This window comes from Anguilla anguilla, chromosome 5 (genome assembly GCF_013347855.1).
Source record: "Anguilla anguilla isolate fAngAng1 chromosome 5, fAngAng1.pri, whole genome shotgun sequence".
Lineage (NCBI taxonomy): Eukaryota > Metazoa > Chordata > Actinopteri > Anguilliformes > Anguillidae > Anguilla > Anguilla anguilla.
The window spans coordinates 9,302,828-9,321,376 of NC_049205.1; the positions used below are offsets into that span (position 1 = coordinate 9,302,828).

General features: G+C 43.7%; 2 protein-coding genes and 1 long non-coding RNA gene across 3 annotated transcripts; 1 reads left to right on the plus strand and 2 right to left on the minus strand.

Annotated features, from left to right (window-relative positions):
* Positions 1-1,015: 1,015 nt before the first annotated feature.
* On the minus strand, positions 1,016-8,588 carry asah1b (N-acylsphingosine amidohydrolase (acid ceramidase) 1b). The gene is made up of 14 exons (XM_035419999.1): positions 8,288-8,588; positions 7,897-7,943; positions 7,382-7,472; positions 6,899-6,985; positions 6,353-6,431; positions 6,182-6,256; positions 5,665-5,710; positions 5,310-5,454; positions 4,936-4,990; positions 4,538-4,619; positions 3,950-4,081; positions 3,438-3,561; positions 2,582-2,638; positions 1,016-2,468 (listed from the first exon to the last, which is right to left on the minus strand). Exons 1-14 carry the CDS (start codon positions 8,360-8,362, stop codon positions 2,379-2,381), a joined length of 1,185 nt encoding a protein of 394 aa, XP_035275890.1. The 5' UTR covers positions 8,363-8,588; the 3' UTR covers positions 1,016-2,378.
* Positions 8,589-8,724: 136 nt separating this feature from the next.
* On the plus strand, positions 8,725-12,111 carry LOC118228468. Its single transcript, XR_004765499.1, has 2 exons — positions 8,725-8,812; positions 11,873-12,111. It is a non-coding gene; the product is annotated as an uncharacterized LOC118228468 (long non-coding RNA).
* Positions 9,838-18,292, minus strand: frg1 (FSHD region gene 1). Its single transcript, XM_035420000.1, has 9 exons — positions 18,111-18,292; positions 17,549-17,616; positions 17,211-17,333; positions 13,487-13,544; positions 13,272-13,386; positions 12,464-12,568; positions 11,694-11,785; positions 10,443-10,553; positions 9,838-10,166 (listed from the first exon to the last, which is right to left on the minus strand). The coding sequence occupies exons 1-9, from the start codon at positions 18,167-18,169 to the stop codon at positions 10,130-10,132; spliced, it is 768 nt and encodes a 255-aa protein (XP_035275891.1). The 5' UTR covers positions 18,170-18,292; the 3' UTR covers positions 9,838-10,129.
* Positions 18,293-18,549: the final 257 nt, after the last annotated feature.

Genomic DNA, 18,549 nt, shown 5'->3' on the forward strand with positions numbered 1-18,549 from the left:
CAGTTGCAGTTCCGAGAAACGGCTCTAATGAGTTCCTCATTGTTTTAGCCCAGGTGGGCTCAACCACACTACACCCTCCCCGGCTCGTACTCTCCCACTGTTCTCCACCCACCCCCACCCCCCTCCTGCTGCTGTTCTCTGGCCTCAAGTGCTGTTTTTAGTGTGTCCATTTACATTTTTATCATAGATTTTAGGCATGTTGTCATTTCCGTGGCTGAAATTATCTCCCTTTTTGTCTCTCTTTTTTGTGTTGAAATAAAAAAAAATGTTTACTATGGAAGTTTTAAATAAATTCCCTAATTGACTTTTTTTAAGGCTTCAAAAATTTTGCCTTTATTTCTTGTTCCAGCTTTTTATTTTTATAACGTAGCGGGTGATTTCACGACGGTTCGACAAACCTGCACACAAGCTTGACATTTCTGGTTTCACAAGTTGCAGTAATATGACAACCGTGATTTATGTGCTCAAAATCACATTCCCTGTTTTATTTCAACACGTTCAGCCGTTTGCCTGGCTTTGTGCAAACCTGCAAATTACATCCGACTGTCATGTCCGGACACTGCTGTACCAATCACAGCACATTAAAACAAGAAGTAGCTCGAGGGTTTTTCAACATGGACAAAATTGCCTTGTCTACTTTATCACCTTTTCACTGTTACAAATGGGTATGAAAAACGGGTTCATTTTTGTTTGTGTGTGTGTGTGTTTGGGGGGCTGACATTTCATAGTTGGGCATTGAATCCAGACAGACCTGGAGGCCCACAGGGTGATCAATACCTCACTAATCAGATGTACGGCACGACATAACAGTGGTTCCCTAACTTTTTTTTGGCCAGGCCCCACTTGGCTCATGGGAAATTAAATCTCACATGCACACACAGCTTGTGCTGAGCCTTTTTCCTTCGACTCTCACCCAGGGGCATGCCCCCCACTTTGGGGGAGTCCCTGTCATAACTGCATTCTATAAAATGATTCATTAAGCTGCAGTCTTGACAATCCAATCACAGGGAACACGGTAGTTTGAGCAATATTTTATTTTTCCAAGTAATGCCTGTTCATTGAAAACATACCTGCAGTACAGTTTAAAGGCTAAAGCTCTGGGTTAGTTTTGGTCACCCAGGAAACACAGAGGCATTCATGGCATTGACACACACAGCTGTCAGTCTCACAGGAAGCAGCTGTTCCCATAAGCCCTCAGATTCTGTTCCTCACAGACATCACATACATCTCAACACAATCTACATACAGTTTCTGATTCAGTACTCAAAGTAAAAAAACGGAAAAAGACAGGCAGATAAGTGCAAACTTCAATGGAGTCGTTTCACCTTTTTAGGGATCCAGGAGGTACTGTTATTGTTAGAAAATGTTGGGCAAAAGGGTACTCAAGCTCTTCAGATGGCGTTACTCTGCATCATTTGGAAATGGGCCTCAAAAAATATTAGCCAAGTTTCCATATTGTCAGTATTCAGAAAATACAAGAGTTTCCAAATTGTCATCAGTGCTGAGTGTCTGCGTAATATGATTTGAAATAACCCATCTGTTTTGATTAGCAATCACTTGAATTTAATTCGTAGGAGAGCATGGTGTCTTTCCCTTTAAATGTGCAATGTGTCGTAAGCTCCATGAATTTCATATTTTCTTGATTTCATTTTTTATGCACACTGCCATTTTACCATTTTGACAAGCTGCATAAATTCATCCTAATGGAAACAGCGCTAGAGCCTCATTTTTGAGATGGATTTGTTTTTATTGTAAATTATTCCCTAGCACCCTGGTTTAATAGACTACAGAGTACGTTTGTTTTCCTGACACCAGTGTACTAACTCCTCACTGTGAATGCCTGCATTATGAATGTCATTTTTTCAAGCCATTTGAAGTTACACTTGTTCTCAAAACAGTTACTTTATATTTTTATTTTTTACATTAAATAATCCCTAAATTTGGCTATATTGTTCAACATACCCAGAGCTCAGTTTAGTAACGTTAGAAAATGGAGGGAGATCCCAGTTTTTAATGGCTACATACATCCACTGTACTGTCACGGTGTGACTTCCTATTGGACAACTGTTATCAGAATGAATCCATAAACTCCACCCCCAGGGGGTTCTATCCAATGAAGGAAGAGCTCTATGCAGAATCCAAGTCTCCGAGAAATGCAGGTTTATATGCTAGTGGTTTAAAGGTTCTGCTGAGCTTGTTCATTTTGTGGCGGTTTGAAGTGGCACAGTGGAGGGGTGGGGTTTTCCACCCCAAGCACTGTTCCCAAATCAGCCGTAAAAAACCCATTATTGTATTACCCAGCTAACTGTAGTGGTGTTGTGTGCAAGGTCAGCTGATCCCAGGTCAGTGCTTGGGGCTCCATGTGTGGGGAGCGCCATTCACCAGGGCATGCAGGGGTTGGGACAGTCCCGGATGTAGGACTCCAGTCTGCCCTTGGACACCTCCATCAGGGTGGTGTACGTGGTCAACTGAAACAGGAAGCCAGGGAAAGGGTAGAGTATCAAAATCCACAAAGCAGGAATCGCAGCATTACAGCAGGACATTACAAGCAAGCTCGTGAGATTTTGGGACCACAACTCACCTTGTTGAGGACAGGTTTTGTGGAAAGAACATCGTAGATGGTCTTAATTGAAATGTTCTACAAAAACAAAAGACATTTAGGCAGATTTAGGATAGTTATCCAGGCTGGAGGATAATGGAAAAATCATTCCTTTCACATTTGAATACAAAATTACCATGGAAACAGTAACCGCCTAATCAACATTGAATTCCCTTAATACCTTCAAAGGCACCCAAAACCACCATTTAAAGTTTATTTGAATTAAATGATCAGTAAGTAGATCAGTATCCAGGCTTAATGTTTGGTTTTCTGGAAAACTCGAGTGGCGTTTGAGAACAAACACCTGGCAAAGGGGAATTGGACCTGCTTTACCCAGCATGCATCTACTTAAATGTGCACTTAAGGTACTGAGGAAATTTCAGCATGCAACAGTCCCTGGAGCACAGGTGAGCATTCATGGTCCTGTTTTTCTACACCCCCACCTCTTGATCAGCCCAATGATTGACAGTTAATGTACAAATGACAAACAGGATCATTTGGGCCTGAGAAGCTAATTTACAGCACGGCCTCTACCCCAGTTCTGGACAGCCACAGGACGTGCTGGTTTTCCTTGTTTCTCAGCATGTAATACAGCAGTTGATTATGCAGTTAATTTGCCTCACCCGTGTTTTGGGTCTGAATTAGCTATTCATTATAAGGCAAAATCAAACATCAGTACACCCTGTGGCTGTTCAAGAGCGGGGACGAATTAGAACAAAATCCTGCCTGCCCCTTTGGCCCTGCAGTAAATTAATCTGAACGACCTCTTTCTGACAATGCTCAAATTAATGTGAGCCCCCCCCCCACCACCACCCAAAGCCTGTGGCCATGTACTCACTGCCTGCATGGTCTGGTTCATGCATTTCATAGCTGGAGTCCTGCGGTCGTCCAGGAAGAAGGGGTCCTTCCAGTGGTCGTAGTTGGTCTCCAGCACATACCACCTGTTCTGCTTGCGGTCGAGCCTTAAAGAACACAGAGGCCCATCACACTGAAGAGCTTTGTGATCCCTAATCCTTAGAAAGAACCCATGGTCAAGACCTCATCTGGCCACCTGCTGGGCCTGGTGTGTAAAGATAGCCATTCACAGACTAAAAGCATATTTCCTGGACTCCGGAGAGATTGTTCCCGCACAGACCCTGCTGAATGAAACCCACCCTCCCTGGGAAGCGCTACAGCTAGTGATGCGCCACCCGCCTTGGCTGCTGGCCAATCCGGAATCAGTACCAGAGTGCAGGGGGTGTATCACAGCAGTAAAACCCTGAGTTTGAGCGGGACGCTCCACCCCATGGCCCGTGGACACGCCCCGCTGTTTTAACCATGCCCCGGGTTGAGTGTGCAGACTGAACTCACTCCCAGATGTCCAGGCTGAGCACTCTGGAGCGGGTGATCACACAGCCCTGCCCCGTCTGGTTCCCTCCCAGGATGAAGTAGGCTGGGGCCAGCAGCTTGGTCTGGGCCAGCCTGTTCTTGGCCTCCTCGTAGCTGTGGGTGGAAAGTGAACCAGAGAAAAACAAAGCACACCAGTTATTTCAAACCTTTTTTTTACCAAACACACCTGTCTGCTTCCCTTTTCAGTTCCAACCACAACAGCAGCAACAAGACATGAGAGCTGTCAAAAGACCTTCACTGCATAACAAAATCCCCTGCATTGCCAGTTATTCAGAACATGGATCCTACAAAGATGAATAACCTTATATATGCTCAAAACATATATAGACCAAAACAAGATCTTGCCTTTTAATTATTAGTGATAGGGAAGGATTCCTATGAAATAAACTAGAAGAAAAAAAATGAAACTATTCATGCCTTGAATAGTTAAACAGACAAGAGGACTGAGGACCAGGCTACTGAAAAGCATGTAGACTGCTACAGGGAAGATGTGGTGTAACCTTCAACCACAGCACAAACTGATCTGTTTCACTGAGATGGTACAGGTACCTGGTAGCATTCTCCAGAACCGACCGTGTGAGGAAGCTCATCCACATCCCGTCCCTCTTTCCCAGAATCCACTCCAGGATACCTGCAGGAAGAGGGTGTTTCCATTGAGACGGCCCCCCACTGCATTATTCACGCCGTGTTTGCATACCAGCTCAGAGCGAGCAAAAACACAGGCACAAACAATATATACCCCCATTCCTGCTCCACCCTCTCAAAAAATATTTTGTGCGTTGTCAAAAACAGTACCCATGATGTGAAAAGGGATTTAAGGGGGTTTGTCGAGACAGCAATGCCTTTGAATTTTAAATAAAAATTGATTTCCAATAATATTCCACTTCTGGGATATTCCAACAGAAAGACATGGTTTTATATGCGTCATTAAGCAGGACAAGGCTCACCGATGTACCCTCCGTCAAGGCTGAAACGCTCGTTCATGGTGAGAGTGAAGGTGTGCTGTGAGAGAAAGGCAAGGTAAATGTTCTAGAACTGAAGGAAGGATAAATGTAATGTACTGGAACAGACAGAAGGGTAAATGTAATGTGCTAGAACAGAAGGAAAGGCAAATGTACTGAATCGGTCTTTACCGATGTTGCTCTACAGCTGGTGAAAGACGCTTCTAAGTCAGTGCTGAAACATTTATTAAGACATATGAATAATAGTACACCATTGCGACCTGCAATCCAGAATCAAACCTGGCCCGGATAATACATAAAACACACACACACACCGAGTAGTCAACAGGTGGCTCAAGGCCCCAGAAGGCTACACTTACCGGCCTGATACCGGTCAACATGCCCACGTATCCAGCGAAGTTGGTGGATTTGAAGACAGTCCGATTGTTTCGTGTGAAGTCCACGTTCACCACGAGCGGCTTCAGTGTCTCCGTTATTATCCAGGACCTATTCTTCGAGTCCCACCTGTGGCATTATCAAGACAAACACGCCTGACTGGCACTGAAACGGCATCAGCTACAGCTGTGACTGATGGCATCGATGCATGTATGGAGCCTTTGGATGCAATTCATTGAAAATACATGAATTGCAAAAGAAATGTAGGATGAATAATTGTAAGCTTTTTTAAACCAATAAACCCTCATTCTTAAGCAGGCCAATATTTTATATGCTTACCCCATGAACAATCCAAAGTCTAAATTCCGCCCATGGAACAAATTACCTGAAAGACAAAAAAATGAAATGTAAAAAAAAAAATAGATAGTTATAACCCTGTACTGGTGCTGTTTCAAACACATGAAATGCAGTGGTTGTTTCTGTTTTTCCCTGGTTCACAACCATAAAACACTAAAGAAAAAATGAAAGGTGGATTTAAAAAGAGGCACACCCAATGCTAATCATTGATCTTTTAAATCCTACCAGTTACTTTTAGTCCCCTTATATTTTTATTACGCATTTGTTTTGGCAATGCCATAATCCAGGGTAATGTATGAAACTGACATACATTTACACTTAAGTACACCTACCAATGCAACCCAGGATAATTACCTTGCATTTAGGTATGTGAAACAGCAGAATCCATCACATATTCAAACCACTGGCCCACTAGTCAGGTTCTGCTCATAACCCATTACACCACACTGCTACAGGTTTTAGCTTTGAGATGAGATCACACAATGTGGGAGAAGCTCACCGTTCGCATCCTCTGCAACCAGCGATGTGCACACTGTGAAGACCTCATAGAAAATATTGAACAGGACAACTTCTCCTGTAGGACAAGGGGGGGGGGGGGGATGATATTATACAGCATGCAGGCTTTCATTGTTTTTCATATTGTTCATAGGAGTTCCGCGTGGTGTGTTACCCAGAGCAACGCCGGAATCCTGGGCGATTCCCTTGATCTCCTCATTGAAGGGGTAAGGCAGTGTGTTCACGATCAGAGGCTGGGGAACAGAGATTCGTTAAAATTAAAGACAAACACCTCCTTCATGAGAGTTCACCCAACAGGCCACTATCGAAAGTATTGGGAGGGCAGAGTCGCGATAAGGGACATTCGCGTATGACAGGGCATATGGGCTGGAACTCTTCAAAGGAACAAACAGCAGCAAAACATAGGGGAGACTCTTGAGACTTCATGAGAGCTTGTCCTAACAATCCTTTGTGAATCCTCCTTAAAAACCCCACTTGATTTATTCCACCATTATAATCGAAAATAAAAGCCAGTAATGAAATTTGGGACACGAAGCCTCAACTAATTGAGGTGTTCATGTTTGCATTATAATGTGTAGTTTTACCAGTGATGTGTAGGTTACAGCTATAATCTATGGAAACAAAAGCACAGAAACGTGTTTGCGAGAACAAAAAATTCCCTTGCAGGACTAAGAACTGCATGATAAAATGAAGCCCTCACCAGATCTCTATCCACAAGTTCGATTAGTTTCCCACTGGGAACGAAGGAGTTGGCCAAATCTTTGATGGCCTGGATCATGGAGACCAACTAAATTAAATAAAATTTTGTTAGTTACTGATGAACACAGATCAACATTCAAGCTTCTCCTTTCACAGTTATTTACTCTACATATAAAGACAGTCAATTTAATTAACAGGAGTCAAATTTAAACCTCTGCTTCATGGAATTGCAGTATTTTAATTACATACAGAAGGCTATTCAAAAATTAGTATCAAAACAATGTAATTCAGGGAACACAAAGTATTCAATCAAATTTGTATGTGATTATGTATGCAGTAATCCAATTCCTCTATTTGTTTAGCAAACTCGGTGAGTGTGATTACTGAAATATCAGTAAACCTGCGCAACATATTTTAAAATTAAAGGGCAAGACTTGCATGAAAGAAGGGAAATGATGTGTACAACTACAACTAAACTACTTACATTTGCTTTCTTGTCAGTAATTACTTCGGTCCATCGTTTGCTGGGGGGTAAATCCAAGTCTACCGTATACCAGGTGACCGCACCTTTGAAACTGCAAACAGTACTGCACTTTAATGTCACTGTCACACGTATTGTACTAACCATTCTATTTTCTCTGGACATAATTACATCAACTGTTCCCTTTCTTAATCATAATCATTACAGAAACTACTACTTCTCACAGCTACTAGTTTACGTAATTTGCCAATCATATTCCCTGAGAGCTCGGGCTTTAACTTGGCAAAGTTTAAGACACAGGAGCATTCTACAAGAGACTGTCATTATGATGACTGAATGGTAACAGAAATTATCGCTGCAGAATGCTTCATACATATGACAGTCACTCTGAAAGTACTAGATGTACCACAGCAAGCAGAAACACGCCTGTGTCATTACAAAACCGTAGTGTGGGAAGGTTCACACTACTGCAGTTGATATGTCACTTAAAATTCTGTAATAATAAAAAGGAGACATACGTTGGACCTCTTGGTGGATACATGCCAGAGCGGCATTCCTCGGTGTACTGCAATCAAGAAGGATATTTAAGATAACAGGTTAGATTACCGTTAGTTGCCGGGGAACTTAACAAAATAGCACCTGTATTGATAACTGAATGCTCGTCAGAAAGTGCGACTGTAACAACAGTTTATGCAATAAGCTAGCTAGCAATCCGGTTCACTAAATAATACATAAATAAAAACGAGACAAGCTACTGCGTGATGAAAGTTAGTCAGCTACTGAGAAAATAAGTTACCTAGCTAACTAGCAAGAAAAGCTATACAAGCAATGTGGCCAATGGGCCACTTAGTAAACTTAAGTGTAATCACAACAGCAAGCTTGCTATTAGCCAAACGGAAAACGACATACCGGAGGCACATACTGCGTCGATACTAGCGTACAAAGAAAACCGAGGACGAAGCAACATATCAAACCGCTGGCCATTTTTGTATGTTATCGATAGCCGCAACTAAAGTTAGCGAGCTACTTCCCTTAGTTCCACTGATTCAACAAACAAGGAAGTATTCAGTAACATCGTCTCGCTCGTGACTTTCAACGCTAATGGAATGTACCTCTTTCAAACAGGGGGCCCTAAAGGATTTGTTACTCATATTATATTCCGAATCAGTTAAGAATTTATTTGTTCGACATGTCGTACTTGGAGATAGGCAAAGATAATCAACAATTTAAAGTTGACATTAACGTTTAAGTCTCCTTTAAAAAAAAAAAAGTTATCTCTACCCATCTCCTCCCCCCTCATCGGTAGGATCATGTGGTCTACTCAAAATAAATAAGGAAGTGAAATGGAAACATGTGATTTCGATCTTGCTTGTGATCTAATTATTGCAAAACAGCCTGGGATGGTGGTACCAGAGCTGGTCATTGGGGTGAAAGGTAATTTTAAACATTCCAGTTTATTTCCTCATTAGCGTTCCTTCTAATGAAAAGGAAGGGCTTCACATAAGGATGGTGTGGTGTCATCAGGTGCCTTTGATGTGCTATATCTTAGAATGAACAAGTCCGTGTATTGTCATTGCAGCAAAGCCATATCCCCACATAGCACATCGTGCTGTATGGAGATAGCGCGGTGGTAGGACAATAGGTCACCCAAGTCTCGAGACTCTCAGTGCCTCTGCGTAAATAAGGTTAAAGTGCGGCAAAATACAGCTTGTGAAGTTCCAAACAGCTGTCAAATATACAAGTGCTGCTTCAATTATGCCACTGCGATATTTCAAATTGTACCTGTTCAGCTATTCAGTAATAAATACCATTCACTGACCAAGTTTCCCCTATGCACAATAACCTTTAGAACTTTTTTGAACCTTTATAAAGTACAGGTGCTTGCCTTATTTTTCGTTCCTCTGGCAATCAGACATGAATGTGATCATTCTGAAGGGCATGCCGAACAGATGAAATTGTGATTGGCTGGATTAATTCAGTACCCCCCCCCCCCCAATCTTCCCCACAATGTCCTGGCAGTCTTCTGCAACAGCTCTGTGCAGTCTCATATTCCTGTAGGTCCGCAATTTTATAATCATTGTACGCTGCTCAGTACAGGCCCTCAATAATTCACCAAGTCTCTTCATTGGCCACTCAACGTAATATATAACATTAAAATAATTTCCCCCCCGATGCAGTCGCCCCTCACATATGGCATTCTGTTATCTGGGTTTCACTCCACTTGAGTTCAGCAACAGGATGAGAAAGGATCCATTTTTTTCTTTTAGGGTTCAGACATCTTTAAAGGATTGATTCTTAAGTGAGTCAAACATCATGTGCTCAGTGATTGTAGAGCACTTAATGCTTTAGTTTGTTTGGCGATCCTTTTTCAAGATCAACATTTTTCTAGCAGTCCCACCTACGGGTAAATGACTAAAGGACTGCAGGGATAGTCACCCTTTCACAACATGAAACTGCTGTTGAATAACCAGTAAACAATTTCATTTATTTAAATCTGGACAAAATGATGTAGACAGCACTCAAATGAACAAATTATGACATGACAAAACTGTTCATAAAACAGTCTACTTGTTCAAACACTTGTAATAAAATACATATATTTCTAAAGTAATATTCTGAAAACTGCATGAAACATGAGTTGGGAAAACAAAACAAAAATAAAAAAGTTTAATAGAAAAAAAAAAAAAAAAAACTGGCAGCACTGTCTTAAAATATCTATCAGACTTCCTTGGCCAAACAGTCACCATATCCTCATTTGCAGTATCTGTCAGCCTTCATCTTGGCTCTCCTGTTGACAAAAAAAACACGCAGGTGGTAAATTTTCAAAAATCTCAAATAATTTTTTTTACAAAGCTATTTTTGTATGTTCATCCCCCAATCCCCCCCCCCCCCCCCCAATTTACAATGATGAGTTCTATTGGTCAATTTGTCCTCTGAAGCACATACAGCTCGCTGCCTCGTGCTGGCTGTTCCAAGTCAGCTGACAATGCTAGGTTACACATACTGGGGGACTGCGAATGAGGCAGCTACTGGAGACACAGCACAGGCCTTCATTTGAACGTACCGATCTAATAAAGCTTCGTGAAACTTCCCGTCCGTCCTTGCCTTCTTCAGCGTCTCGCTGTCTCCCTCGTTCACTCTCAGCCTGCGGTCCTGGAAACTCTGGAACTTCTTCCTGCCAATCAGAATGCCCGGTTAGGCGAAGCGGACGGGCGAGTTTCAATGTCCCTTAATCAGTGTTCTCTGAGAGAAGAAATCTTTTCTTTTTTTAACTATGATGATCACTTGTGTGGGGGAGTTAAAAGCCCTTCTATTCCAGGACGAATGAAAAGAAAGAAACTGAACGGTATTAGTTGCCATTGTTTGGCTGATTTCAGATCATTTTAAAGAAAGTGCGCTTGATAACCCTAAGTGTCTGGTGGAGAGCCTGACGTGGGCAGGCTGAATGCCTTAATCGCACTCACTCCCGGACGCGAACGCGACAGCGCGTGTGGAGAGCGCTGTCTTTTTTCCGAGGGACTCCAGGCGTACCCCATTACACCCGCTCAGTTTCCGGCTCGCTCGCCTCGCCTTCACCGCACGGGTCAGCCCGCGTCGGCCCGCGCGCTTTTAGAAAGGGACGGGCAAACGACGCGCGGCAAAGCAGCGCGGCGCGAGGACCGCCATTATCATCACGCGAAGCGACGGGGAGTCATTTAACATCACCCCCCCCCCCCCCGCCACTCTAAGATGGATGACGCCTCCAGAGCAGTCATTACAACGCCTTGAATTAAATGGCCCAGAAACATCCCGCACACAAAAAAAAAGGAGGAGAAAGAAAGGAAAGCTCTAGCGGGAGCCTCGGTCCCTGGCACGTCCCGTTCCGTCTCTCTGTCCCCTTCCACTCCGCTTTAACGGACTTCACGCCTCCAGAGTGGCAGTCAAATGACAGGCAGGGTGCTATTTAGCCGCCCAATAATAAAAAACAAAAAAACTAAAATACCCTGAGGACAAAGCAACGCATTCAAGAACCTTCAGGGAATTCATGCATTTTGAAATATATTTAAAATTGGCTTCTCCTACTCAATCAGAAATGAAATGCTTTGTCTTTCGTGTAACCTTTGAAATCTCTGTAAAAAAAAAAAAAAAAAAACTAAACAAAAATGAATGTGCTTACCACACCTAATCACAGTATATTCCATCGTTATTAAAAGCGAGAAGGCTCTGTGTTGTTTCCATGTGGCATTTGATTCATTAGACTATTGCACTATGTCAATTTGCTTACATTTATTTACTGGGCTTATGAAATTGGTCCAGGTATATGATGCATACGCACACATAGTTTATCTCACAGTTCTTCACGTTTCCCCGGTCTTCGTCCGCGATGTCGTCGTTTCTCTTGATCTCCTGCTCAGCACAGGACCTGATCTGTTGGGGGTGGGGTGGGGTGGGGTGGGGGGGGTGGTATGAGTCAGGTGGAGGAGAAACTCTATTTTTTATTTTTTTATGCTTCAGATGGAATCCAATTCCAAAGGTGTGGACAACCCTGGAGACACTCAAGAGACGGTCCCACAGGGAACTGAACTCTGGGACAGATACAGTCAGCAAGAGAGGGCCCGTCCGCAAAAACCCAAGGGAGGAAATCTGGCAGAGCTTCCACAGGAAATCAATGAAGTGGTCACTTACAGGTCTTTACATGAGGACAAAATCCTGTAAAAAAAATACATATTAAAAAGCTTGCCATTTTCAAAATGGCTGTCAGGCTGCCGTTTGGCTTTCTGCATGGGAAACAGATTAATGCACCCTGTATTGCCAAACAGGGAGAGAGCAGCATAGGAAGACCTGATAGTGGCAAGCTATCTGGCATGAGGACAGGGAGAGCCAGACGTGGAGCCCTTCCTCCGAACCTGCAGATACGTGTGCAGTCAACATTTCATCACAGGTAATGAAATCGAGTAGTGACGGGTGTCATTAGCTGCAGCAGCACGTAGACAGGCTTTGCACTCAGAAATGAATTCTAACAGGCTCCGCCTGCACCCCGCCCTCTGCCGACGATGCGTTGCCGACCGAATCTGTTAAAGAGGCGGCCGCACGAACGAGCGTCACCTTCACCATCTCGTCGTCCCCCGCCGTCTTGCTCCCGGCGACGATGTCCCCGCTCTCGCTGTAGGAGATGAAGCAGCTGTTGGCCGCCATCAGCGCCATTTTACCCTGCGGAGGGAGAAACCGGGAGACCCGGGGGGGAGAGGTTCAGTGCTCGGCCCCTCACGAAAACCCTCCGTTTCCTGAGTGATAACCCGTTGCAAGCCTCCTTCGCTAACACGCGCGGGGCGTAAAGAGGAGAAACGTTTCCTCAAATAACACAAAATCACAGGAAACATTTTCGTTTGGTTGACGAAAAAGAGCGACCCGGGATGACGCCGACGCGTAAATGGAATCTGCGCCAAAACCGCTAATTAAGTCTCGCCAGACGGATGAGTAACGACGACCGGCCTGCTCGCGCACCATAAAAAGAACAAAAGATTTATATTTTCGTTCAAAGAGGTATTTGCATGAATGAAAAGCTTTTATTCAGCGTCACAGGCGGTGCCGGAGGACCGCTATAAAAACATAAAATCCAGGCCGCTCGTTATGATTGACGCAAGCAGAGTCGTGAGAGAAGGCCTAGTTCCACATCTCATTTCTTCTGGTCGAGCATCGCTTTCTCTGAACATTAATAGTATCTCGCGGCTGTTCATTTTCAAAAATGAGCTCCTGCGCTTTCTGAATTAGAAGACATGAGCTAAATGGGAGTTGTTTCTTCCAGAGAACAGCCCAAAGTCCCTCCCTTTTGTCTGTGCGAGGATATTGCCAGACCTCATTCCGAACGCTAGTTTTAAAACATTCCCAGGTTTTCCGGAACAAACAAACTCACGTCCTGGAACACGGGCTCCCACTGTTCCCGGGAGCCGATGGCGTCGGAGCGGCCCACCACCGTGCCCTCGGAGGTGATCCCCAGGTATTTCCCGTACCCCGACTTCAGGGCTATCCTGCAAGGTGGGGGGGGGGGGGGGGGTTAGGTTTCAGTGCCTGTGTCCAAAATAATCAGACAAAAAAAGATACCTCTCGTTGCCACTAGGTGGCACTCACCTGGAGTCAGAGAGCTTGATGGCGGTAAACTGCTCCGGAGGATCGGGGCCTTCATCATCTGAAAAATTCAAATGCATTTTGTTGCCGTTTCATCTTCAATGCTGACATTTTAACCCAATGAGCCTTCAAAGGCCGTTCTGTCGGTCAGGCTGTTCTTTTCCTCCTGTTCCTCCTGGGTAAAAGCAAGCCCAAAACGTCTCCCAGGTCACAGGAGCAAGAAGCACACCCCAAGCTGCCACCATCACAGGAAGTCATATACAATCCCCCTCTCGCACAGCTGCTCGTATGACTAACCAGCGTGAACGTAAAACACATAAGGGACACTACCTGTCCAGAGTGGCAGCATATAAACATGGTACATGCATGTCCTGTTTCATAAAATACACAGGGCTTCAGAGACACTCACTCACTCACTCACTCACACAGCACTATTATAAAAATGACAAATGAATCTAAATGAAGAACACTTGGCAACACAAAAAAAGAAAAAATAATGTAACTGTCTGAAGTGTGAGCTGCATCATTGTTTTTTTCACGTCTGAAGACTTGATTTCAGAATAACACATTTTCATTACCAGAATAACGACTCCCAAGCCTGCTTAGAACAACCCCCCACGGGGCTGTTATCTCTATCTGCCCCACTGTGGGCTCAGACGAGGAGTGAGCCGGCAGTTACCCTGAAGTGCTCATTTCCTCCCAAAACAAATGTCAAAATGTGCAATCTTGCCGAATGTCTGCCTGCTTACCTCGTGTGACCCGCTCATTTCGATCAAATTTCACACAACACAGGTCCTGACACGCTAAAGAGACTCACAGAGCACTTCCCAAGAGCGTACAGAGCACCAACGCCACTTACAATAAATATACCGGGGAAAACGGGCAGGAAGAAAAAAAGAGTTTTTACACGATAAAAAGAGAAAAGAATGAAAAGTGACAGCATGAGAAATTAGCTATTTAAACTGAGCGGCCTCGATAATGAAAAGATATCCTGATGCGTTTCATCAGCAGTCATAAACACTAAACCTATTACGTAGCCTACGCGATCCGTCCTTCAGAGGGCAAAAGGAAAAACACTCACAAAAAATAACTGTCATTAGCATATAAGGTTCTTTAGATAAAGCACCAATGGTGGCAACTCCCAGTTGGACGTGTTACATTACAGGTCTTCAGCTTTAACATTTATGTCCAGGAACTAGAGATTACGTAGTCATTTTTTGTATGTGTGTGTGTGTGTGTGTGTGTGTCGTGTTGTGTGCATGTGTTTGTGAGAGAATGTGTTGGATTTAAAACCTCCTTTAGTTTATACATCGCACTCACATTCTCTCACCACTCCACTCTACTGCAGTGGCCAGGAGTAACAGGCAGCCCCAGCCTGGTACCATCTGTTGGGACAGCACAGTAAGGCCAAAGGGGCCCTGTTCATGCTTAGCGCCAGAACCTCCATTACGGCTCAGCATTCTCAAGCCCCACACTTCACAGAGAAGCACGCGCACCACGCCAAACTCACGGGGACCGACCGCGAATGGGGTGGGGGAGTGGGTGGCAGAATCAGAAATAGAGCCAGCACAATGACGCTGTATTAATTTTCATATTTAACGCCTACGCCAGAGCATGACTTGTGAACATATGCCATTAGTGTTCACAGAAACAGTGCAGGACAAGGATTACAGCATTTGAGTATTTCCTCACCTGAAGATCTGAACCAGTGACCTGCTTGACAGTGAAATGGCCCAACCACTATACTGCACTGCCTTTAAAACCCACCCTCCTGCTTAAAGGAACATGCAAGAATCCTCAGCCAAAATGAAGACCATGTGATCACTAATACGACATCTTTCCTTTGGGGATGACACTGGCACCCTCAACATCAAAACAGTCGCTCCATCTCCAACATGTCACCATGTATCAAACCTGTCTGAGAGCAGTCAAGGAGAAAAACATGAAACTCAACTCCCCAAAGACCACAGTACACACACAGAAAAAAGACAGTGGATACCCCCTGCTGCCTTTTTAATACAGCATTTCTGCTTCATCAAACCTAGCTTAACTGGAAGAGACAAGACACTTAATAAATCCATGCTCTCTTTATGCATGCAAAAAGGATAAATCACTCCCAAGTCAGAGTCTCTGCAGACAGATATTGATAATATTTATCAACAATAATTAATGCAAAAAGACTGGAGCTAATGCCTTTAAGCACACTGGATCCATCCCTTCTCTCCTGGGTCTTCTTACCTACCGTGAACGTTATATAACATCACCAGGGCAGCTAAGCTGTAATAGTTTCTAAAAGAACTTAACGGCTCCACGAGTCGTTCAGCATTTTCTGTGCCCATCCTGCCACATTGTGCCCGCGGACCGAGTCGCGGACGTGCCAGCGCTCGCATTACGACGCCCACGGCTGGCGTCTCCCGGGCGTCGGTTTCCAGCCCCGACGCAGGAAATTAATTACTCCTCCCGCTCGCCGTGGGCAGCCGAGTGCCGGGGTCAGCAAATGGCGGACAATGAAGCCAGGAAACAATTATACCAAATCAGTTCCCTCAGTCAATATGCGCCCCTCGCCCCCTGAAAAAAAAATGCACGCCGTTCATGCTGCCTTGCGTTTCACAGAGCAGTCCATTAGCAGAAGGGGAGGGCTGGGGGTCGTTCCAAAGCGAAAGAGACACTCCAAGCTCTTGGGATTCATTAAAATCCTGAACAATTACTGACAGGGTTCCATTTCTTCCGAGCCAATAGTGTCAGATTTCGTTGTCAGATAATGCCAATTTTTCTGTTTTCATACTGTTGTATTTATTTATTTTTTTAATAATCATTCTCATTTCAGAAAGGACGGCTTCAAAAAATAAATAAATAAATACAAGAGGATGAAAAAGGGAAAGTGGCATGATCTCATTTGCAATGCAAAACCATTGCTGCAATAATCCCAAATCACTGAACATTCAAGCAAGCAGAACAAAATCCTCTTAAGAGAAATTATATTGTTTTTTTATTTTTTATTATACAGCCGAAATACTTCAAAAAGGTTTGTCTTCACACATTTTGCCCCAAGCTGAGATTTGCAGTAGTAACATGATTGGGACTCAGTTATGCTTCGCATCACATTCATTGAAGTCAGTCACAATACAGACCCCTTTCAAAAGAAGTACAAATAGAAAAATAAAATTGTACATTCTTAGGGGTTTCAGTGACAGTTAATTTACTTCTGTGAAAACACAGCATGATTACACCTCTCCCTTTTTGTAACCTGAAGTTCCTTCAACAGAATTCCGTAGTTCTACACCTTAAATAAAGACCAGGACTTGTGTGTATGCTTGTGCTCTACAGGTGGACAGTTTCATCTGCCAACAGGTGGCCATTTATATCTCCCTTCAGTTTTGGATGAGTGGCTAAACCACAGGCCTGACTCACAGTGGTTGTCAGAAGTGGGCTCCCAAGGACTGCCTCCATCGTTTACCCCCAGGGAGGAAGGGTTAGCACAGCTCTACTTAAATGGGCATGCATGCGTAGTGTTCCTGCAACCAACTGCACATGAAATGCAGTACTACAGTGTAATGAATGCGCAGCTCACCTACGAGACTGCAGGGTGAAAAAAAAGCCGGCTATGTGCACTTCGAATGATACACGTGCTCGCCTCGTACTACAGGGCATTCCGTTTTGGGAGAACAGCGCTTTCTGAACCTACACGGTCAAACACTGAAAGACGAAGAGTGGCGTATCTCCATACCTTTGTGAGGTGCGCCTACAGTGAACAGTCCCGTGTCCAGAGCGTGTACGTAAGAATAATTCTGCATCTCGATGGCAACTGTTCCAGTAATTTCTCCAAAATTACGAACTGCCCACCACCGACCTTGAGGGAGAAAGAGAAAGGAAAATAAATAAATAACCAGTTAATGATGGTCTTCACGTGAACTTATAAAAGCTTGACTCCATCAGATTGCAATATCCAGCAACAACTGTGTGATGCGCTCGTCCATGGAAATGCTTAAGTGACTCAGCTACAGCTGGACGGTTTAGTCTGTATAGCAAAATAAAAAATAATGTACCGTTAAGGTACAGTCTCACCAATAATGTCATCTTTATCTGCTTCATCTTCCCTCTTTCTCTTCTTGTCTTTGTGCTTCTTTTTCTTTCTGAAGGTAATGACAGACAGAAAAAAATTAACATGAAACTTACGGATTGCTTGACATGCATTGTCTGTTGACATTGACAATGTATGAGTAATCGTAATCATAATTAGTTTAATAACAATCAAGTGGACTAGCACACTATAACCCTAGCTGTCAAAATTCAAATAATGAACATAATACTTCCTATACTGTGTCAGCCAGCCATCTAATTAACTGTGAATTTTCTAAAACAACGTTACTCGTTGTTCCATGAGAAAGATTGTGAGACTTCGAAGCACCGCAGCTGTCAGCGAAGTACAGCTACTTTGATTAACATAAATATATCACGGTAACCAATTGTTACGGCTCGTTAGCATGCGAGTTAGTGAGACATTTTTATCATTAGTGGGTGCAAACGTTATTTTTGCCAACTAGCTAGCCAACATCCACGAGTTACAGTAGCGTGCATATTAGCTAACTAGCTAGCAATATTTCAGTCGATATTTCGTCCGACTTACTTGTCCTTTAAACCTTTCAAGACAAGTTTGGTAGATTTCACGTGTGAGTACTCAGTCATTTTTAGCACTGTGTGGATTTATTTTAAACGATTATTAGCGTCCAGGGGATCCTTCCTCTCCAATAATTTTTACCAGTTCTCTCCCACATGAAAACAGAAAACAACTACATTGAAAGATGGGGTCCGACGAGGGACAATTTAGTTGGTGAGGTGGGGGAAAAAACGCTCAGTGTAATCTTGCGCCACTCACTGTTCGGAGGTCAGTATCTACAGGCATCAACCCGTGCTCGCTGTTAGGTAACGGAATGTAAGGAGTTTGCTTTCATAGTCGTTCGGTAACTACTTGTATTTTTTTCAAACAGCATACTTAATGTAGAATATCGATTTATTTAATGTCATATTTGATTCAATATCATTATACACGACAAAATGTATTCTTG